This window comes from Diabrotica virgifera, chromosome 8 (assembly GCF_917563875.1).
Source record: "Diabrotica virgifera virgifera chromosome 8, PGI_DIABVI_V3a".
NCBI lineage: Eukaryota > Metazoa > Arthropoda > Insecta > Coleoptera > Chrysomelidae > Diabrotica > Diabrotica virgifera.
This window is the reverse complement of record NC_065450.1, coordinates 185,887,430-185,906,974: the sequence shown is the minus strand read 5'-3', so window position 1 is coordinate 185,906,974 and position 19,545 is coordinate 185,887,430. Positions and strand designations below refer to the sequence as shown.

The following is a 19,545-nucleotide window of genomic DNA, read 5'->3' as shown; positions in this document are numbered from 1 at the left end:
CCAACTATTGGGATTTTCCCATTGATTTTTTAATTATTTTTCTATACAAAAAATACATTAATTAATAGTATTATCATTCTACTTTAAAATAAGTTTATTCAAACACCAAGAATATTACAATATTGGATGGGTTAGGACATAGACATAGTCCAACTTATCCTATTAGCATAAGTAGGACGTATAAACATGTTATCAACGAACTGGCAACGCATCCCTTGTAACGGCATGTAAGTGGGTCAAAACAATATTACTATTTATTATTTTTGAATTTTGGAAGCATTTTTAATTTTTGATTAATATTTTTAATAAGTTTTTTAAATTTTTAAAAGTTTCGTACTTTTTTCAACAAATAGTCATAAACTGCATGCATCCATGTGCTTATACATGCTTATGAGTATCTGTTTCTCATAGGTGTGCATTTGTATGTATCGGTTTGTTGTTCTGAAATGTCAACAGTTGCATACCTTTTTTCAAAATTTTTTCAAATTTTGGCTTTCTATTAGCATTTGTACAACCAGACAATGTTCTAACTCTGGTTTTCTTTAATTGTAGCATTTAACTACTTGTAACGCCGACCTGAAGATGATCTGAATAGTGTAGAGATCTAAACCGTCCGTCAAAGTATTATTAAATGATTGTGAGTAAGTCTGTGTTTCATTACTACATTTAATATTACAATACTTTAAAACTTTTACAACTTTAACAAAATGACAACTATAAGCGTCAAATACAGTTGATCTATTAATTGGTAACTTTCTATGCTAATATTCAGTTTCTATACATTTTCTGATATTCTAAACGTCACTAGACATCAAAATAAACATTGCAACAAGTGAAGGGTCCAGGACTGTAATAGCTCAATGTTCCTATGTGTCTAGTAGGGTGGCGGTTACTGTATGCGTATATGTGCGTACTAACAGTACAAAAATATCAATTATACTTACCAAAAAACCGGAAGTATTGTCTAAGAGACATCGGAAGCGCACGGTAAAACTTCGTTCTAACAAATGGCAATTTTCTGGCAGAAGAACATCTTGAAGACCCATATTGGATGACTCGGGTGGAAGAAACGAATTCCACATCAGTTGCCGTTGTAATTCTTCTCTATCTTCTGAGTGGACCAATTCGTATACAGACTGGTGGACTATGTCCGACTAGAAACATTGATAAATTTGTTATTATTATCAAATATAAATATACAAAACTGTGAATAAATGAATGAATGTAAAAGTACTAAATGGTCTGAGAAGTAAGCTCCTTTGAAATCAAAAACATGTTTTTTCAAAACCTTCTTTTATTTTATTTCTATATAGTCTACTTTTTGCTCAATACGACGAGAAAAATTGCTCGAGCCATCTCTTCATATATTTGGGAACACATAATAATCGAAGGGGGCCAAATCAGGTGAACAAGATGGATGAGAAAGCAATTCGAAGCCCATCTCATGAATTTTTGCCGTTGTTATAACGCTCTTGTGAGTCAGTGCATTGTCTTGGAGAAACGATACTTTTTAATTCTGCATGTGGGACCGTTTCTCACTGAGTTTCTGCTTCAGTTTGTCTAATCCTCTCTCTTGTCGTTTCCCCATTACTAAGGATCGTGATTTTTTCCAATATTCCTAACAATGTTTCTCCATTGGTCTCTATCTTCAGCTGCTCTAAGAGCTTCGCAGAATGAGTTTCCAGCTGAATGCTTTATTTGGTCAGACCATCTAGTTGGTGATCGATCTCTTGATCTTCTCGCCGGAACGTTTCCAGAAACAATTAATCTCTCCAAACTGTCGTCCCCTCTGCGAACCACGTGACCAAAGAATTGCAGAATTCGTTGCAGACATATTGTGGACAGCCTTTTTTTAATGTTGAGTTGGTTTAGAATGGAAAAGTTTGTCCTATGAGCTGTCCAAGGTATGCGTAGCATTCTTCTCCAGCACTACATCTCAAAGGCATAAATTTTTTGGCGCTCCAGTGGCATTCACCAGTCTCATCTTGATATTTTGAGAATAGATCTGTCTTTCCAAACTTTAGTTAGGCGACTCATCGCATTTTTTGCCATACCAATACGTCTCTGAACTTCTGCTTCACAGTTACCAACGTTAGTTATACTAGACCCGAGATAGACAAAGGTGTTTACTATCTGGTATTCCTGTAACATGTTAGTCAGTTGAACAGTGTGTCGAATCTGTCGACCACCATTATTTTTGTCTTAGCTTTATTGATTTTCAGACCAACTTTATTGATTTCGTACTCAACTCTTCGCAGAAGATCAACCATTTCTTGCTCATTTGCTGCTATAAGTGTAGTGTCATCATCATCATGTAGTCTAAATTGGAGATTTTCCTACCAGCTACTGTTACTCCACCGGCCCATCCTTCTAAAACCATCCTCATGACATGTTCACCATTAATGCTAAACAAGTCAGGTGACAGCGCACATCTTTGTCTAACACCTCTCTCGGTCTTGAATTGGTTTGAGAATTTCTGATCTAGTCGTACTGTCGCTATATTAGACTGGTACAGATTTTTAATAAGTGTCACCAGGTGCTTTGGTGCGCCCATTTCTATTAAAATTGACAGCAGATTTATCAAGCTTACACAGTCAAATGTTTTTTGGTAGTCAACGAAGCATATAATCATAGGTACTTGAAATTCTCTAGACTTTTCAATGAGATGTCTCAGGTTCAGGATTTGTCCCTTGTACTTTTACCCTTTACAAACCCCGCTTGTTCCTCAGGTATTTGGTAATGTAGATAGGTTTTTAATCTGTTTTTGATAATATGCAACAAGATTTTACTTTTTGTCTAATAATGTACAGTAATAGTCGCTATTGATAGTTTCCTTTTTCAAAGGGGTCAATTAATATTATGCCTTTGAAATCCCAAAATACAGTGGCCATGACCTTTCCGACCCATTGATCGACTGTTGGCCGTTTCAGAGGATTTTTGCCGGCTTCAGTAACTACAGACGACTACAGTGCCGTTCTTTCTGTTGTGTATAGTAGTAAATCCAGCTTTCATCAACGGTTACCAATCTACGCCAAAAGTCCCACGGATTGTGCTTCATAAGGTTCATGTTTAATAACACGATCATGTTTTTGGTCAATGGTCAGCAAACGCGACATTCATTGGCAAGATAATTTTTTCATATATAGGGTGTCCACAAACTCTACCGACAAACGAAGAAAGGAGATTCCTCAGATAATTTTAAGACAAATTAACCCAATTCACCTAGTCCGAAAATGCTTTCTAAAGGAGCTAGAGCTATTTAAAGATGGCGTCTTGTAATTAGTTTTTCTTAAATATCTCCAGAACGCTTCTATTTAGAAAAACGAAAATTGGTGCCCATATTTATCTTCCAAACATAAATCGATTCCATCTATTGCAAATTTCTAGTACTGGTCATAGGCGCCCGTTTAGGGTGGGGCTACAGTTATATTATTGCATAACTTTTTTGTTTTTAGTTTTCAAGCATTTTTGAGTCTGGATTATTAAAATATAAGGTATTATAGTACTAAAAGGTTTTCTTACTCTAAGTCGATAGGATACACCGTTTTCTATAAGAAGCGATTTGAAAAATTTTCGTTTTTTGAATATAAAAAGAAATTAAAAAAAACTATTTAAAAAAATGAAAACTGGTACGTTTATTCATATTCCAGAAATGAATCGATTTCATTAATTGCGAATTTCTAGTACCGGTCATTTGCGGCCGTTTTGGGTAGGTCAACGGTTATTTTATCGCATAACTTTTTGTTTTTAATTTTTAAGACTTTTTGACACTAGATTATTAAATTATGAGGTATTCTAGTATTAAAAGTTACTCTTGCTTCAAGTTGGTAAAATACACCGTTTTTTCTTTGAAATTTTTTTTCAATTTTTTTTCAAATTCAGGAAAAGAAAAATTTTCAAATCGGTTTTTCTAGAAAACGGTGTGTCGTACCGACTTAAAGTAAGAGTACCTTTTAGTATTAGAATACCTCACAATTTGATAATCCAGTATAAAAAAACGCTTAAAAGATAAAGACAAAATAGTTATGCGATAAAATAACCATTGCCCCACCCAAAACGGACGCCTATGACTGGTACTAGAAATTCACAATGGATGAAATCGATTTATCTCTGGAAGATAAATATGTGAACCAATTTTCGTTCTTCTAAATAGATGAGTTCTGGAGGTATTTAAGAAAAACTAATTACAAGACGTCATCTTCAAAGAGCTCTAGCTCCCTTAGGAAGCATTTTCGGACTAGGTGAATTGGGTTAAATTATCTTAAAATTATGTGAGGAATCTCCTGTCTTCGTTTGTCGGTAGAGTTTCTGGACACCCTGTATAGCTTTCTCCCTTTTTCCATAAATTGATTTTTATCTTTTATATTATGATACTCCTAATTCCCAGGCCCAGGTACCTTAATTCAGCTGCTTCCTTGTCTCTGAGTTTTCCTTGTCTCTTATTCTGATTGTGACGCTGTTATTTTCATAAAGTTATACTTTCCTTCGTTTATAATAAGGTTTTTTGCTGCCTTGATCTCAACTATTTCGTGGTTTATTTTTAGGTGATGTGTCTTACCAATATGACAATTTCCGGGAAGAACCGCAACAAGAAAATAGTTTTAGAGTCATGCGCATGAAAATAAATAATAGAAATAGAATATTAAAAATGGGATGAGGAAGATATTGTGAGATACAGTTTAAAGTAGAGCCGAAAGGAACAAATGGAAAGGAAACTAATAACCTCTTATATAAAAAAAAATACGCGTAAAAATATAGTTTTCCACTACTAACCTGATGAAATCCTAAATAACCTTCTATACTATGGGTTGCGAAGAAAACTTCTCCATCACAAGTTAAAATTATAAGAAATCCATTTAGTGCCTGAAATATAAAAATAAGTATCATTAATACTCTGGGCTAATTAGCAAAATTCATGGAAAAGTTATTTACCAGCAATTTTATTACTGGAATCGAATTATAAGTTCCTATATATTAATAATATAGTTATGCAAAGTCCGCAGATAGTGTGCTACTTTTTTTATAAACAAAATGGCGCCGACAAATCGTATTTTTTTCAATTATTTCTCTATAACTCCGAAGATTTTAACTTTACAACAAAAACACCCAAACAAAAATTCACCGCAATTAAATTCTGCATAGAGATAAGTTTTTCACGATTTGCTCCGACGAAAATTTTCCTCGGAAAATGCGGGTTTTCCTAACAAAAAGTCTAATTTTCAAATAAAGTTTTGGGTAAGTAATTATTAATCAATAATTAAATAGCTTAGTGACATAAAAGCTTTCTTGGTATAGATTGTAATTCCAGAAGCCGGTGAAAATTAAACGAATATTTTAGCAACAATTCAATTGTTAATAAACAATTTACGATCGCAATAATAACCAAAATAATCATGATACATTGATCAAACTTATAAAGATTATAAAGATGAGATGCTTATTTAATATTTTATCGACAAAATATAAACTTTTCTTTTTTTTGCATAATCTTTAAATTTTGAAAAAAAAAATAGATATAATACGCTGGTCTAATTAGTAAAGTACAAAGAAAGGTTATTTACCAGCAATTTTATTACTGGAATCGAATTATAAGATCCTATATATTATTAATATAGGTATGCAAAGTCCGCAGATAGTGTGCTACTTTTTTTATAAACAAAATGGCGCCGACAAATCGTATTTTTTTCAATTATTGCTCTATAACTCCGAAGATTTTAACTTTACACCAAAAATACTCAAATAAAAATTCATTCCAATTTAATTCTACATAGAAGCATGTTTTTTCCGATTTGCTCCGACGAAAATTTTCCTCGGAAAATGTGGGTTTTCCCAACAAAATCTCGAATTTTCAAATACATTTTTTGGGCCAGTAATGATTTATTAATAATTATATAGCTTGGTGAAATAAAAGCTTTCTTAGTATAGATTATAAATTCAGAAGCCGGTGAAAATGAAACGAATATTTTAGCAACAATTAAATTGTTAATTAAAAAATTGCAGTCGCAATAACAACCAAAGTAATCATGAGACATTGATCAAACTTAGAAAGATTATAAAGGTGTGATGCCTATTTAATATTTTGTCGACAAAATATAAATTTTTCATTTTTTTGCATAATCTTTAAATTTTAAAATAAAATTGTTATAAAAAAATTAATATTTCTCAGAAATTGTTTATTATATTCTAATTTTATAAAATACTTAAAATGCGTATTTCATAGGTCTTGAAAATGAATACTTTAAAAAATTTTTCCAACCATTTGCAAAAAAGGTTTGAAACAGCAAGGTAAATATACGAAATCTCCGTTGTTTATAATTTGTTTTAATTGTTTCAAAGCTTAAAAGTGAGTCTATGGTACAATCTAATTACTCACAAAGGATGTCAAAAATTAGTGCAATGGTTATATTTTAATCAAAGATTAAAAATACTTTTTTTTGTAATTTTTAGCGCAAAAGTAGGCCTGATACAGAGTCGGAGCTAAAATGTTCACTCGAAGCGACTGACACGCAGCATATATTATTTATAAAAGTGTACGTCTCGCGCGGCCGGTCGGTCGTCGCTCCGAGTGAAAATTTCAGCTACAGTGCTGTATTATTCTACTTTCACGCGTGTAAATTACAAAAAAATATATTTATAATCTTTTAAATTAAAATATAACCATTAAAATGATAATCGATATTTTTTTGTAAATAATTAGCTTGTACATTATACTCACTTCTACGCTTTGAAAGAATTAAAAAAATATATAAACACCGTAGTAATCGTATGTTTACTTTGCTGTTTCATAACTTTTTTGTAAATGGTTGCAAAAAAGTTTTAAAGCATTCATTTTCAAGATATCTGAAATGCGCATTTTAGCTATTTTTTAAAATTACAATATAATAAAAACTTTCTGAGAAACGTTAATTTGTTTATAACTATTTTTTTTAACATTTAAAGATTATGCAAAAAAATAAAAAATTTATATTTTGTCGACAAAATGTTAAAAAGGCATCTCATGTTTATAAGATTTCAAAGTTTGATCAGTGTATCGTAATTATTTTGGTTATTATTGCGACCGTAAATTATTAATTAACAATTGAATTGTTGCTAAAATATTCGTTTAATTTTCATCAGCTTCTGGAACTATAAACTAAACCAAAAAGGCTTTTAAGTCACCAAATTATTTAAATATTGATAGATACTTATCTAAAAGTTTATTTGAAAATTAAAGATTTTGTTGGGAAAACCCGCATTTTCCGAGGAAAATTTTCATCGGATCAGATCGGGAAAAACACATCTCTATGCAGAATTTAATCACGGTGAATTTTTATTTGGGTGTTTTTGTTGTAAAGTTAAAATCTTAGAGCAATAATTGAAAAAAACACGATTTTCGGGCGCCATTTTGTTTATAAAAAAAGTAGCACACTATCGTAGGACTTTGCATACCTATATTATTAATATATAGGATCTTATAATTCGATTCCAGCAATAAAATTGCTGGTAAATAACTTTTTCCAAAAATGGCCTATTCTCCGATAATCAGCCCAGACTATAAAAACATAATACCGCTTTGAATAAATTTGATATTATCAATTCATTTACCCTCAAACCTCGAGCTCGGAAAATTATTAGTTCTTAATGGGAAAGGCGACAAATGTCGCCTGTCAAAATTTTAAATGTGTTTTAAATGTATTCATTTTTTTTCGAGTCCTGAGAAAACTAATAAGTATTTTTGAAAAATTTAAACGCAAAATGAAATACTACGTTATTATCGAGGGCCGAAAGTCCCTTAGCATAAATAAAAAGTTTCTTTTGAATGAAATATTTGCAATTAAAAATAACACTAAATGTTCTCTTGTATTGTCACCACTGTAACTCATTAAAATAAACATTATAGAAGTATTCAAGGACTTTAGGACCTTTGAAATAATCGGTCTAGCTAGGACGTTTCATCGCCGCCAGTTCATCGCCGGGCGATTCATCGCCGGCCGTTTCATCGCCAGTTAATTAATCGCTAACTGATTTATTTCCAAATTTCCGACTTTTCTACAGTTATATTTATTATTTATTTTTAATATTAATTAGGAATTCTAGGAAATGACCTATAAACCTGACACATATAAATTTGAACATATATATTTCTACAAGGCCATTTAACACTACAAATTTAATACTATTTAGTATCAAATTTAGGGGAAGTAGAAATAGAACAGTAAATTAATATAATACTTTTTTTTATCTATTTAATTGTCATAAGTTTTGAACTGAATTTAATGTCGTGTCCTATGCCCTTAAAACGTTAGGATAAAGGAATCATTTTCACTATTTTCTTTTGAATACTTTTATGACTACTGAAAGGTTAAGGATCTTTCTGTAGTATAGAGTTGTTTCCACGAAGTCAAAAGTAACTTTATACATCACATTAATAGTCCATTCTTTCACGGTTTTTGCTCTAAATTTTAAAGATCCGCTTGGATTGACATGAAATTTGGCATACGTATAGCTTACACGTCAAAGAAAAAAAGTGATATTGTGCCGATGTGTGCTTTTGCCCTGGGGGTGACTTTCACCCCCCTGTTGGGGGTGAAAAAATATATGTCTAAAATAAGTACGGAAATGGGTAAACTGACTAATTTTAAGTAACTTTTGTTCTATAGAGCTTTTTCGCCACGTCAACACTTTCCGAGTTATTTGCGAGTGAATAAGTTCATTTTTCAACAAAATAACCACATTTTTAGACGATTTTTCGCAAATAACTCAAAATGTAAGTATTTTGTCGAAAAAACGTTCTTAGCAAAAATATTGAACATAAAAAAGTTAAAAAAGTGGTGTACGCGTTAGGTCTCTTGATTTTGTAGAACTAGAGTTATAGCCAATGAAAAATAGATTCATATTCACCAAATTTTAAATAGAATATTTCGACGTGAAATATCCAAAAAATTAAGCACTTTTTGGGAAAAACCCAATTTAACTTTTTTAAAGTGTTTAAAAAAAGCTTTATTTCTGTTTTTATAAAAAGTTTTTAGCATTAAATTTAAGCAAGTTACGCTCAAAATAAAGTTGGTCCCTTTTGTTTTTGCAAAAAAAAATCGGGAAGACCACCCCCTAATTAGTAACTTAAATGAAATTAGTCGTTACCGCTCCACAAATTATTTTACTTATGTTGTGTTTATATGATCTGTAAGTTTCATCGATTCAAAGTGCTTATTTTTGAAAAAATTTGGTTTCAAATTAAAATTTTTAAAAATTTAAATTTTGAAAAATATGCTTTTTTTCAAAATAACTTAAAAATTTTTAGTGATACCAAAAATCTCGAAAAACAAAAAAAGTCAGATTTGCTTTTCTGAATATCATGTATTTTTTTGTTTTTCTGTTAGATAAAAATTGATTAAGATTTGGTGTATCTAAATGTGCATACATTCGTGATCAGTGACTCGTTCAACCCATTTTAACTACAGCCCTTTCAATAATAAGGACTTTGAGCCGATGAGACTTACAGATCGTATAAACAATATATACACGAGTCAAGAAACTTGTAAAGTCGTAACGATTAAGTTCATTTAAGATACTAATTAGGGGGTGATTTTCTCGATTTTTTTTACCAAAACCAAAAGGGACTAACTTTATTTTGAGCGTCACTTGTTTAATTTGGATGTTAGAAATTTTTTTTATAAAACAAAAATGAAGCTTTTTTTAAACACTTTAAATAAGTTGTAATGAATTTTCCCCGAAATGTGCTTAATTTTTGGTTATTTCACGTTAAAATCTTCCATTTGGAATTTGACGAATATGAACCTATTTTTCATTAGCTATAACTCTGCTTCTACTAGGTGTAGAGACGTAATATATACACCATCTGTTGAAATTTTTTACAGGCTATATTTTTGCTAAGAATGTTTTTTCGACAAAATACTTACTATTTGAGTTATTTACGAAAAACCGTCTAAAAGCGTGGTTATTTTGTTGAAAAAATGAACATATTCACTGCCAAATAACTCGAAAAGTATTGACTTAGTGAAAAAACTCTATAGAACAAAAGTTACTTAAAATTAGCCAGTTTATCCATTTCCTGACTTTCTTTGTACGAATATTTTTTCACCCCCAAGAGGGGGTGAAAACCACCCCCAGGGCAAAAGCACATATCGGCACAATATCATTTTTTTTGTTTGACTTGTTAGCTATGTGTATGCCAAATTTCATGTAAATCCAAGCGGTTCTTTAAAATTTAGAGGTTTTGCAATATTTTACCGTTAAAGAATGGACTATAATAATATTGGTTTTGTTACATAGTTCCAAAGTAGGAAAGTTATCTAAGAAATATGTTTGGAGAACGATTTCGGGCCCTAATAATATAGTCTAGGCTGGACCTGTCGAAAAGCAGACCATAATGGACATTTTCCATAGGAGTCTAATTTTTTGCAGAAATCACTTAATCACTCAATGGTGCACGATATGCACCAGTCGCAAACCTTGTAGATATTTAATTTCGTATTTAACAAAATCTGACAAAAATCGAGAATTTTTACTTTTTGCGTCCAAATTTTCGCCTATATCTCCAGAGATATATTGGCCTAGGCTTACCATAATTACGAAGAGCCAAACCGGGACGCAGAAGACGAAGAGGTTTTCTTCATAATATTTTTGTCGTGCTTGTCGTAATATTCACTGAATGCAGGGCCGCCGAGAGGGCGGTACAGCCGGTACATTTTACCGGGGCCCGGCGATGTAAGGGGCCCGGCGTCGACCAGACCAAAGACGTAATTTTTCTTGTGATTTTTTGCTTTTCACTTTATGTCCATAATGCGTTTAATTAATACTCGGCTATATTTAATATTATGAATTATGACCTTTAATCGATTTGGTTTAAAATTTTAACAGCAATAAATCACAGGAGTCAAGTACTACAGTGCAGTCAGATAAAACTAGGGTGTGGATACGCAGATTAAAAATATATCAGGGCTTCTAGAAGAATTACAAAAAATGAGAAGAATCTATGTTGAAAAATCTAAATTAGTTACCAGCAATTATGGAATAAATCCAGTATTTACATCAAATAAAGAAAAACGGCGCAAAAAGCCTGTGAGATTTTTGATGATTTGCCTGGACCTAGTAGTGATGCGACTGATAATTTTGAGCCCGATGCAATATTTCGCTGGGAAATATTTAATATTGTCATATAATAAGCAATTTAACCAGAAGATTTAATGCGGAAAATAAATTTCATTCGCTATTTAAAATTGTATGGCTATTTCGAGATGAAGATGAAGACAATATTAAAAAAAATTGATACATGTATTGCGCGAGTTTTATAAAGAAGACATCAGTGAAGAATTGATTGATGAAATTTTGTATTTTCGGGCGATATAAACGGATAATATTGGTGAATCTCAACTTTCTCCAATATATTTGCTTAATAAATATTAAAGATGTCAAATTTGAATCGTTATTGCGTTAAGATATTTTGCACATTACCGGTGACAGTCGCAAAAGCAGAAAGATCATTTAGGTTTCTTCTTCGCTTAAAAATGCTATCAGTTAATGATAGCTACAATGAAACAGGATCGGTTAGCTGCCTATCAACTTTGTGAATTGAGAATGATTTGGCAAAACCATGCGATTTTTCGAAAATTAGAGACTTCTTGCTGATCAGAAAACTCGAAAACACTTGTATTATAAATATTTTCACTATTATAAATATAATCAAAATTTAATAAAATTTACATTTGAAATGTTTCTTATTATTTATTATTAATAATTTTATTTGTATAAAAATAATTAAACAATTTTTTGCGCTCTTCACTTTTTGCCGGGGGCCCGACCTTCACTTATTACCGGGGCCCGCTCATCCCTCTCGGCGGCCCTGACTGCATGACATGTTCAAGTTGCATTTTCACATAAGCAAGGCTTTCACAACGCATTCTTCCATCCTCTCCCGATCGTCAGACCACATTTTTTTCATTATTGAAACAATTCTTTCCACTGGAGCTGAACCGGGTGGACCAGAGCTGAACCAGAAATTCCCGATACAACGTGGAGTACGTCAGGGGGACATCATATCGCCGAAACTGTTCACTACGCTTTTGGAATATAAACTTACGTGCATAGAAATCGGCCCACCTAAAAATTTTTTCATTTTTGAAGTCTCGTATTTCCTAAACCTGTTGACCGATTTAAGTGATTTTTTTACTATGTTATAGCTTTATTCTTCAACAATATCGCTGTAATAATATTATTGCCAAACAAGTAAGTGTTATTTTATACCGGGTGTAAAAATGATTGTGTGTTTTTTCCTCAAAGTTCGGAACACCCTGTGGAATATTCTATTGTATATAAAATATTGAAATTAAAACTATACTATAGCAGAGGCGTGCGGCGGTCCATGGAAGCGGAGGAAGCACCGCTTCCCTATTATATACTTCGATATAACAAAATATATTATTAACTAATATTTAATTATCAAAAATTTTCCCCAATCCCAGTAATCTACATATTATTACCTGGGCAATAGGCATTGAAAAATATTAAAAATTAATCGAATAGGAAGGAACTCAATATGCACTATGCACACAATTCAACTACTCGGTCCACCCCTGACAGAAGCGCATCTCAAAATCGCCGCTTGTCATGCAGTTGTCCCGTATAAAAATTTGTCAGGGTTCAATGACGGCACCCACTAGTCGCGCGAATTTTGGTACCCTGCAGAAGCGATCGTTCGATCGCCTTCCAAGAGTGGGATGCTCTGACTGTTACTGCTTCTAAGGGGTGCTTAGCCTGTTTAGGTAATACATGCATTCGCTTAAAGAATATTTCGATTTAAATTTTTTGCAGAGATTTTTCCTTTTACTGATCTTTTATTTGACATTTTACAGATGAAGTCAATTGACATTGCATTTTATATAAGACAAATTGATGACTTTATTAATACGATAATTAAAAAACGAGAGCAGTTTAAAAATATTTGGGATAAAACTGAAAATATGGGGTTTGAACATGAAAGAAAAAGAAAGAAGATTGATAATGTCGATAACAGAGAGACCTTTTGATAACATTCTACAAAAAATGAATTTTCGCTTTCAAAATTTGTAGAATTATACAGGGTGTTTCATTGGGAAACGGAAATACTTTAATGGTGAATAGAGGTCACCGAGCCGGTTCTAGATCTAGTACATTTTTTGCCCTACCGACTTTTATAACCGAGTTACAGGGTGTTTTATCGATTTTGCCCAGTTCTTTCCTAAGCCATAACTTTAGAACCACCCTGTATATTTTTTTGATATTTGGTACACATATGTCTCATTCAAAACCCAAACGATCGACATACTAACCATAACAAAAATCCAGGTCCGGATTAACAAAAAATTATAAAGTAATTGTGACCTTAAAACAACACCCTGTATATTGAAATTTTGAAAATCTGTTTGCATATTTGAAAAGAGCACAAAAAAGTAAGTTTAATGGTTCGCTTCAATTTTTCGGCCAGACAATTTTATGACTTTCATTTTGAAATTAAATTGAATTTTTTAAGAACTTTGACATTAAAAAGCAGATATTATTAATTTTTAGTTATAAATAATTAAAGTAAATGAATAAATACGCATTTTAAAAATAATCAATACTTATTTACCACATCGGAACGACCCAACTACTAATGACAAGAAAAATCCAGGTCCGGATTAAGAAAAAAATATAAAGTAATTGTGACCTTGAAACAACACCCTGTATATTGAAATTTTGAAAATTTGTTTGTGTATTTTAAAAGAGCATAAAAAACTGCGTTAAAAGGTGCATGTCAAATTTTTGCGCAGATAATTTAATTACGGCAATTTTGAAATCATATTGATTAATTCTATCAAGGTCACAAGAAGCTACCAGCAAAATGAAGAACAATCCCAATGTACTTAGAAAATCGATTCGAAATATTTTAAAACGAGCAAGGAAATGCATCGAACAAAATGGCGGACATTTTGAGCAACTGTTATAGTTCAAATATTGTTAATTTATGTTAAATTGTTGAATTGTAACGAATTTTTGTTTTATTAGATATAGCAGTTTTTTTAATTCTTTACTAAATCATTAAAATATCCCAATTCTCGCAATTCTAATTTTTAATGATGTGCATATAGCTACAAATCCAGAGAATATATGAAGCCAGCGTAGTAAATAAGTATTAAGTATTTTTAAAATAAGTATTGATTCATTGACATTAAAATTATTATTAAAAGTTAACAATACCTGGTGTTTAATCTCAGAATTCTTTAAAATTTTAATATAATTTCAAATTGATGTAATTAAATCAAGGGCGAAAAAATTAAAATAAGCCTTTAATCACAGTTTTTCATGCTCTTTTAAAATGCGCAGACAAATTTTTAAAATTTCAATATACAGGGTGTTGGTTCAAGGTCACAATTACTTTGTATTTTCTCTTAATCCGGACCTGGATTTTTCTTGTCATTAGTAATTGGGTCGTTCCAATGTGGTAAATAAGTATTGATTATTTTTAAAATGAGTATTTATTCATTAAATTTAATAATTTATAACTAAAAGTTAATAATATCTGCTTTTTAATGTCAAAGTTCTTAAAAAATTCAATATGTATAATTTCAAAATGAAAGTCATAAAATTGTCTGGCCGAAAAATTTAAGCGAACCATTAAACTTACTTTTTTGTGCTCTTTTCAAATATGCAAACAGATTTTCAAAATTTCAATATACAGGGTGTTGTTTTAAGGTCAAAATTACTTTATAATTTTTGTTAATCCGCACCTGGATTTTTCTTATGGTTAGTATGTCGGTCGTTTGGGTTTTGAATGAGACATATGTGTATCAAATATCAAAAAAATATACAGGGAGGTTCTAAAGTTATGGCTTAGGAAAGAAATGGGCAAAATCGATAAAACACCCTGTAACTCGGTTATAAAAGTCGGTAGGGCAAAAAATGTAGTATAACTAGAACCGGCTCGGTGACCTCTATTCACGATTAAAGTATTTCCGTTTCCCAATGAAACACCCTGTATAATATATTCTTATTTAATATTCCTAATTATAATTCATCAAAATTTCCCACAGAGGAATTTATTTCACTACGATTAAATAATGAAAATATTTTGATATGCCAGCTTTGCATTATAAGTTAAGTGTTGTTTATGAAACAACTCACATTAGTGATAAAGATATACTCAGAAATCTGGGTATTTCTTATAACTACTGGTTTAAAAAAGTCCCTGTGTGAAGTGTCCAAGTTGTGTGAATTACTACAAACTATCCCAGTCACAAGTGCATCAGTTGAACGAAGTTTTTCAGTATTAAAATGCATTAAAAGTTTTACAAGAAATACAACAAGCGATGATAGACTTTACAAGTCTATTGAAAAAGACCGAATTCAACAATTATCAGAAGTTGATAGGAGAATAGAGCTCAAGTATAAATAAGTGTCATATTGTTGAAAGTTGTGTGTTGTGGAAAATGCCTCGGAATTAAAAAAAAACATTTAAATAGATCTCTTCTTTAGGAAACGAAGACCGGAGCGAGGACTTAAGGCCCGAGCAAGCAATACAGATCAATGATAGGTCACTATAGTCACTAGAAATAGCGGCAATAGAGTGCCTCACGCATTGATCGGGGTAGGATTTAGTGTGTGACTCCTTATACCCAGGACGTCTCACATAAGCACTTTGCTGATAGAGAGCCAGAGTGTTATCAGGTGGGAAGTGGCTCGACCCTCGACCCTTAAGAAAATATTTTTATATCCTTATTGAATCGCTTCCCCTTTAGAAAAAGTCACCGCACGCCACTGTACTGTAGCCTTAGGCTTTCTTAATATTTTTCTTTTTGATAAATTCGCTTATGTTGGATAAAAAAGTTCGGTATTTTAACAACTAGCAACGTTCTTCATCAATACAGGGTGTTTCTAAATAAGTGCGACAAACTTTAAGGGGTAATTCTGCATGAAAAAATAATGATTGTTAGGTTTATAATCATATGTTCGCAAATGCTTCGTTTCAGAAATACGGGATGTTGAATTTGTTCGTACAATCTGACGATTTATTTATTGCTCTAAAACCGCACGAGATATACAAATGAAATTGGGTAGGTTTTAATAGGTAATTATTGCGCATTTTTTGGCATACAGTTAAGAATTGTATATTCACCATTGGCGTGCATACGGGTAATAATAACCGGGTAATATGACCCGTATGCACGCCAGTGGTGAATATAAAATTCTTAATTGTATGTCAAATATGCGCCATAACTACCTCTTAAAACCCACTAAATTTCATTTGCATATCTCAACCGGTTTTAGAGCAGTAAACAAATCGTCAGTTTGTAAAAAAAATTCAACATCCCGTATCTCAAAAACGAAGCATTTGCGGACATTATTTTTCATGCAAAATTTCCCCTTAAAGTTTGTCGCACTTATTTTGAAACACCCTGTATTGATGAAGAACGTTGCTAGTTGTTAAAATACCTAACTTTTTTATTATCCAACATAAGCGAATGAATCAAATAGCAAAATGTTAAGAAAGCCTAAGGCTACAGTTGAGTTTTAATTTCAATATTTTATTTACGCTAAAATATTCCACACGGTGTTCCGAACTTTGAGGAAAAAACACACTATCATTGTTACACCCGGTATAAAATAACACTTACCTATTTAGCAATAATATTATTACAGCAATATTGTTGAAGAATAAGGCTATAACATATTAAAAAAATCATTTAAATCGGCCAACAGGTTTAGGAAATACGAGACTTCAAAAATGACCAAATTTTTAGGTGGGCCGATTTCTATGCACGTAAGTTTATATCATGTAAAAGGGCAAAACTGACCGACAAGGGCATAAACATAAACGGAGAAAAGCTTAACTATCTGGGGTTTGCAGATGATATTGTATTAATAGCTGGCAGGATAAATGAGGCCAAAGAACTTTTAAAGCAGCTCTACCTTTCCTCGCTAGAAGGGGGATTGAAAATAAATATATCTAAAACCCAGATGATGACAAATTTTGTAGTCGGCGAAGATATTGCATACGAACAAGATCCATAGACCAGTAATGGGCTACAAATACCTACGACTTGGGAAGCATTCGGCAAGCTGAACCATATTTTCAAATAGTCTGACATACCAACCAATATGCCTTGTCTGCTTTGGCAGTATTCACTTACAGAGCAGAAACGTTGACCATGACAAGGAGTAGTGTGTGTGTGTGTGTGTGTTTGTCTGTTTTTGGCTTGGATGCAAGTCCATTTGCCACATATCTTTTTTTTGTCAAAATTTTTAAGATAATTATGTACGATAATAAACCATGAGAAGGAGAACAGTGCAAGCTCCGTGTATCTCAAAGGGCGATGGAGCGTACTATGTTTGGCGTTTCACTACGAGACAAGATCCCAAACAGCCAGCTAAGAAAAAAATCAGGAGTGGCTTACGCAAGTTATAGTACAACGACCGCTACCATCCAGTATATTCTACCACGTGGAATCAATCAACACGAGGCTACCGCCGCGTCGCAGCGTTGAGGATTCTGGAATTAATTGCGACGTATTGAAACAGCAATTCAGCAATAAGAAAAATTATAAAAGGCCATGTAAAAATCAATATTTTTTAGTCTGATTAAAATCTCTAAATAAAAGTCTGATTAAAATCTCTAAATAAAGGTCTGATTTAAATGTTAAAGTCTGATTTTAAATTATTGAGTTGTAACCAAAATCTTTGTTACAAGTTTTAATTGTGAAGTTGACTTTTTAAAAAGTGTTTTTCCCAAGAACTTTCATAATTCGCAGTAAAGAGAATAGCAACAATGAAATGGAACTGGACAGGTCACGTGGCTCGAATGACAGATAACAGATGGACAAAGCGGATACTGGAATAGAGACCAAGAGATGATGCCTACCGAAGCAGAGGTCGCCCACTAACACGTTGGACTGATGATCTAACACGTTGTCATAGGAATTGGATGCAAGAGGCACAAGGTCGAAATAGATGGAAAATTATGAGAGAGATCTATGTACAGCAGTGGACAAGCGAAGATTGAATGATGATATCCGGTGGACGACTAACACAACATGTCATTCCTTATGCTAAACTGTCCTTTTTTCTATTCGGGATGTATTGAACCAGGTCTACCTTTGTAACGGAGCCAGCTTTCATCAACCGTTACATCTCTCTCTACTGACCTTCGAATCTTCACTAAAATTCATTTTCAGTGAGAATTTGACAGACAAACAACTACTCACTCCAAGCGTTGCTCATACACTACTGAGATCATTCATCAGACAAATCGTACTTTTCAACCATCCTAGAGATATGCTGTAACCTGTAATGAGTACCAATCTATAAATATGTATATTCAAACTTCGAAAACGCAGATTAAAAAATACGAGAGAAACCGTTTAAATTCTTAATAAGCAGCACAGAACGAAATATCTCGGGTTCATTAATTTGGAAACAGTAGTTGTGCCACGAGATATCTCGGGTTAAATCGTTAAGGGATTTAAAAATATGAACTTGGAAATAATCTTACCTGAAGAAACATTTCTCCATCTAGGGGAGTGTGGTCAAAGGCTGTGAGATCCCTTTGGCGATGAAGACCGTCATCTTTATCTTTGTGCATGACCACTGAAACAAAATATCCTCAATTATAAATCATTTATTGATATTGTAGCAATATGTGAAACGTAAACGTACAACTTCATTTTTGAAAAATGATGGCATTTTAAATTAGCTTAGTAAACTATCCTCTATTAACGAAACTTTAATATAAAAATGAATAACCATTTTCAATTTCGTTGTAACACGAAACTACAGCCGCATGATATTCTAGTTCAATAAGAGAGCGCTGCAAGCACCTCTACCGGTTTCGAAACTTATTAGACTCTCATCAGGAGGCACATATGCTGCTCTATCTGACCCAAGCAGGACAAACCCGGCGTGCAGTTACGAATTGCAACGAACGAAATAGCGGCAACTGCTAGCAAAAGACTAAGTTTTCAATCTAATAGCACATAAAACAACACTAAAAATATTGCTCTACATCCTACCAGATTGAAAACAATGGGAACCTTATCTAGTTACACCTCCGAGGCTTCTTAAATTTGCAAGCCATAACAGATGATGTGACTAAGGAAGATGAGGGAATTTTACAATCTATAATTCACGTCCCATCTGCTCAGCACGGTAAAGTTACTACGAGAATGGTTCCCTTCGTACTCCAATTAAAGTAAACATGTAAAGTAAAAATGAATAACCATTTTCAATTTCGTTGCAACACGAAACTATAACCTCATCATATTCTAGTTCAATCAGAGAGTGCTGCAAGAAGTGCAAGAGTGCTTTAGAAGCCTCGGAGGTAATAACGGTGTCCCGTCGGACAAACTTTGATGTATGGGAACACTGGAACAGGAGAAGTCTTAATTGTGGAACAGGTTAAAAATTTGGAACGTCAGACTCTGAAAATGTCCCATGTATTTTGTCGGACAGAACTTCCAAGTGATTTGTTACCCTTTCAATAAACTCTCATGCAAAAATCAGACTGATATTTATCACCAACTGGACATTTTAATAAGT

The 19,545-nt window shown here is 32.7% G+C and overlaps 1 protein-coding gene across 1 annotated transcript in view; it reads right to left on the bottom strand.

Moving 5' to 3' along the window:
- The window catches only part of LOC126889413 (neuronal PAS domain-containing protein 2), a 35,365-nt gene extending 16,443 nt beyond the window's left edge, over positions 1–18,922 (bottom strand). The window contains exons 1-3 of the mRNA XM_050657676.1: positions 18,503–18,922; positions 4,774–4,863; positions 945–1,154 (exon numbers count right to left, since the gene is read on the bottom strand). Of these exons, the coding sequence (XP_050513633.1) occupies positions 945–1,154; positions 4,774–4,863; positions 18,503–18,592 (390 nt within the window). The 5' untranslated portion in view covers positions 18,593–18,922. The remainder of the gene's footprint in view (positions 1–944; positions 1,155–4,773; positions 4,864–18,502) is intronic.
- Positions 18,923–19,545: the final 623 nt, after the last annotated feature.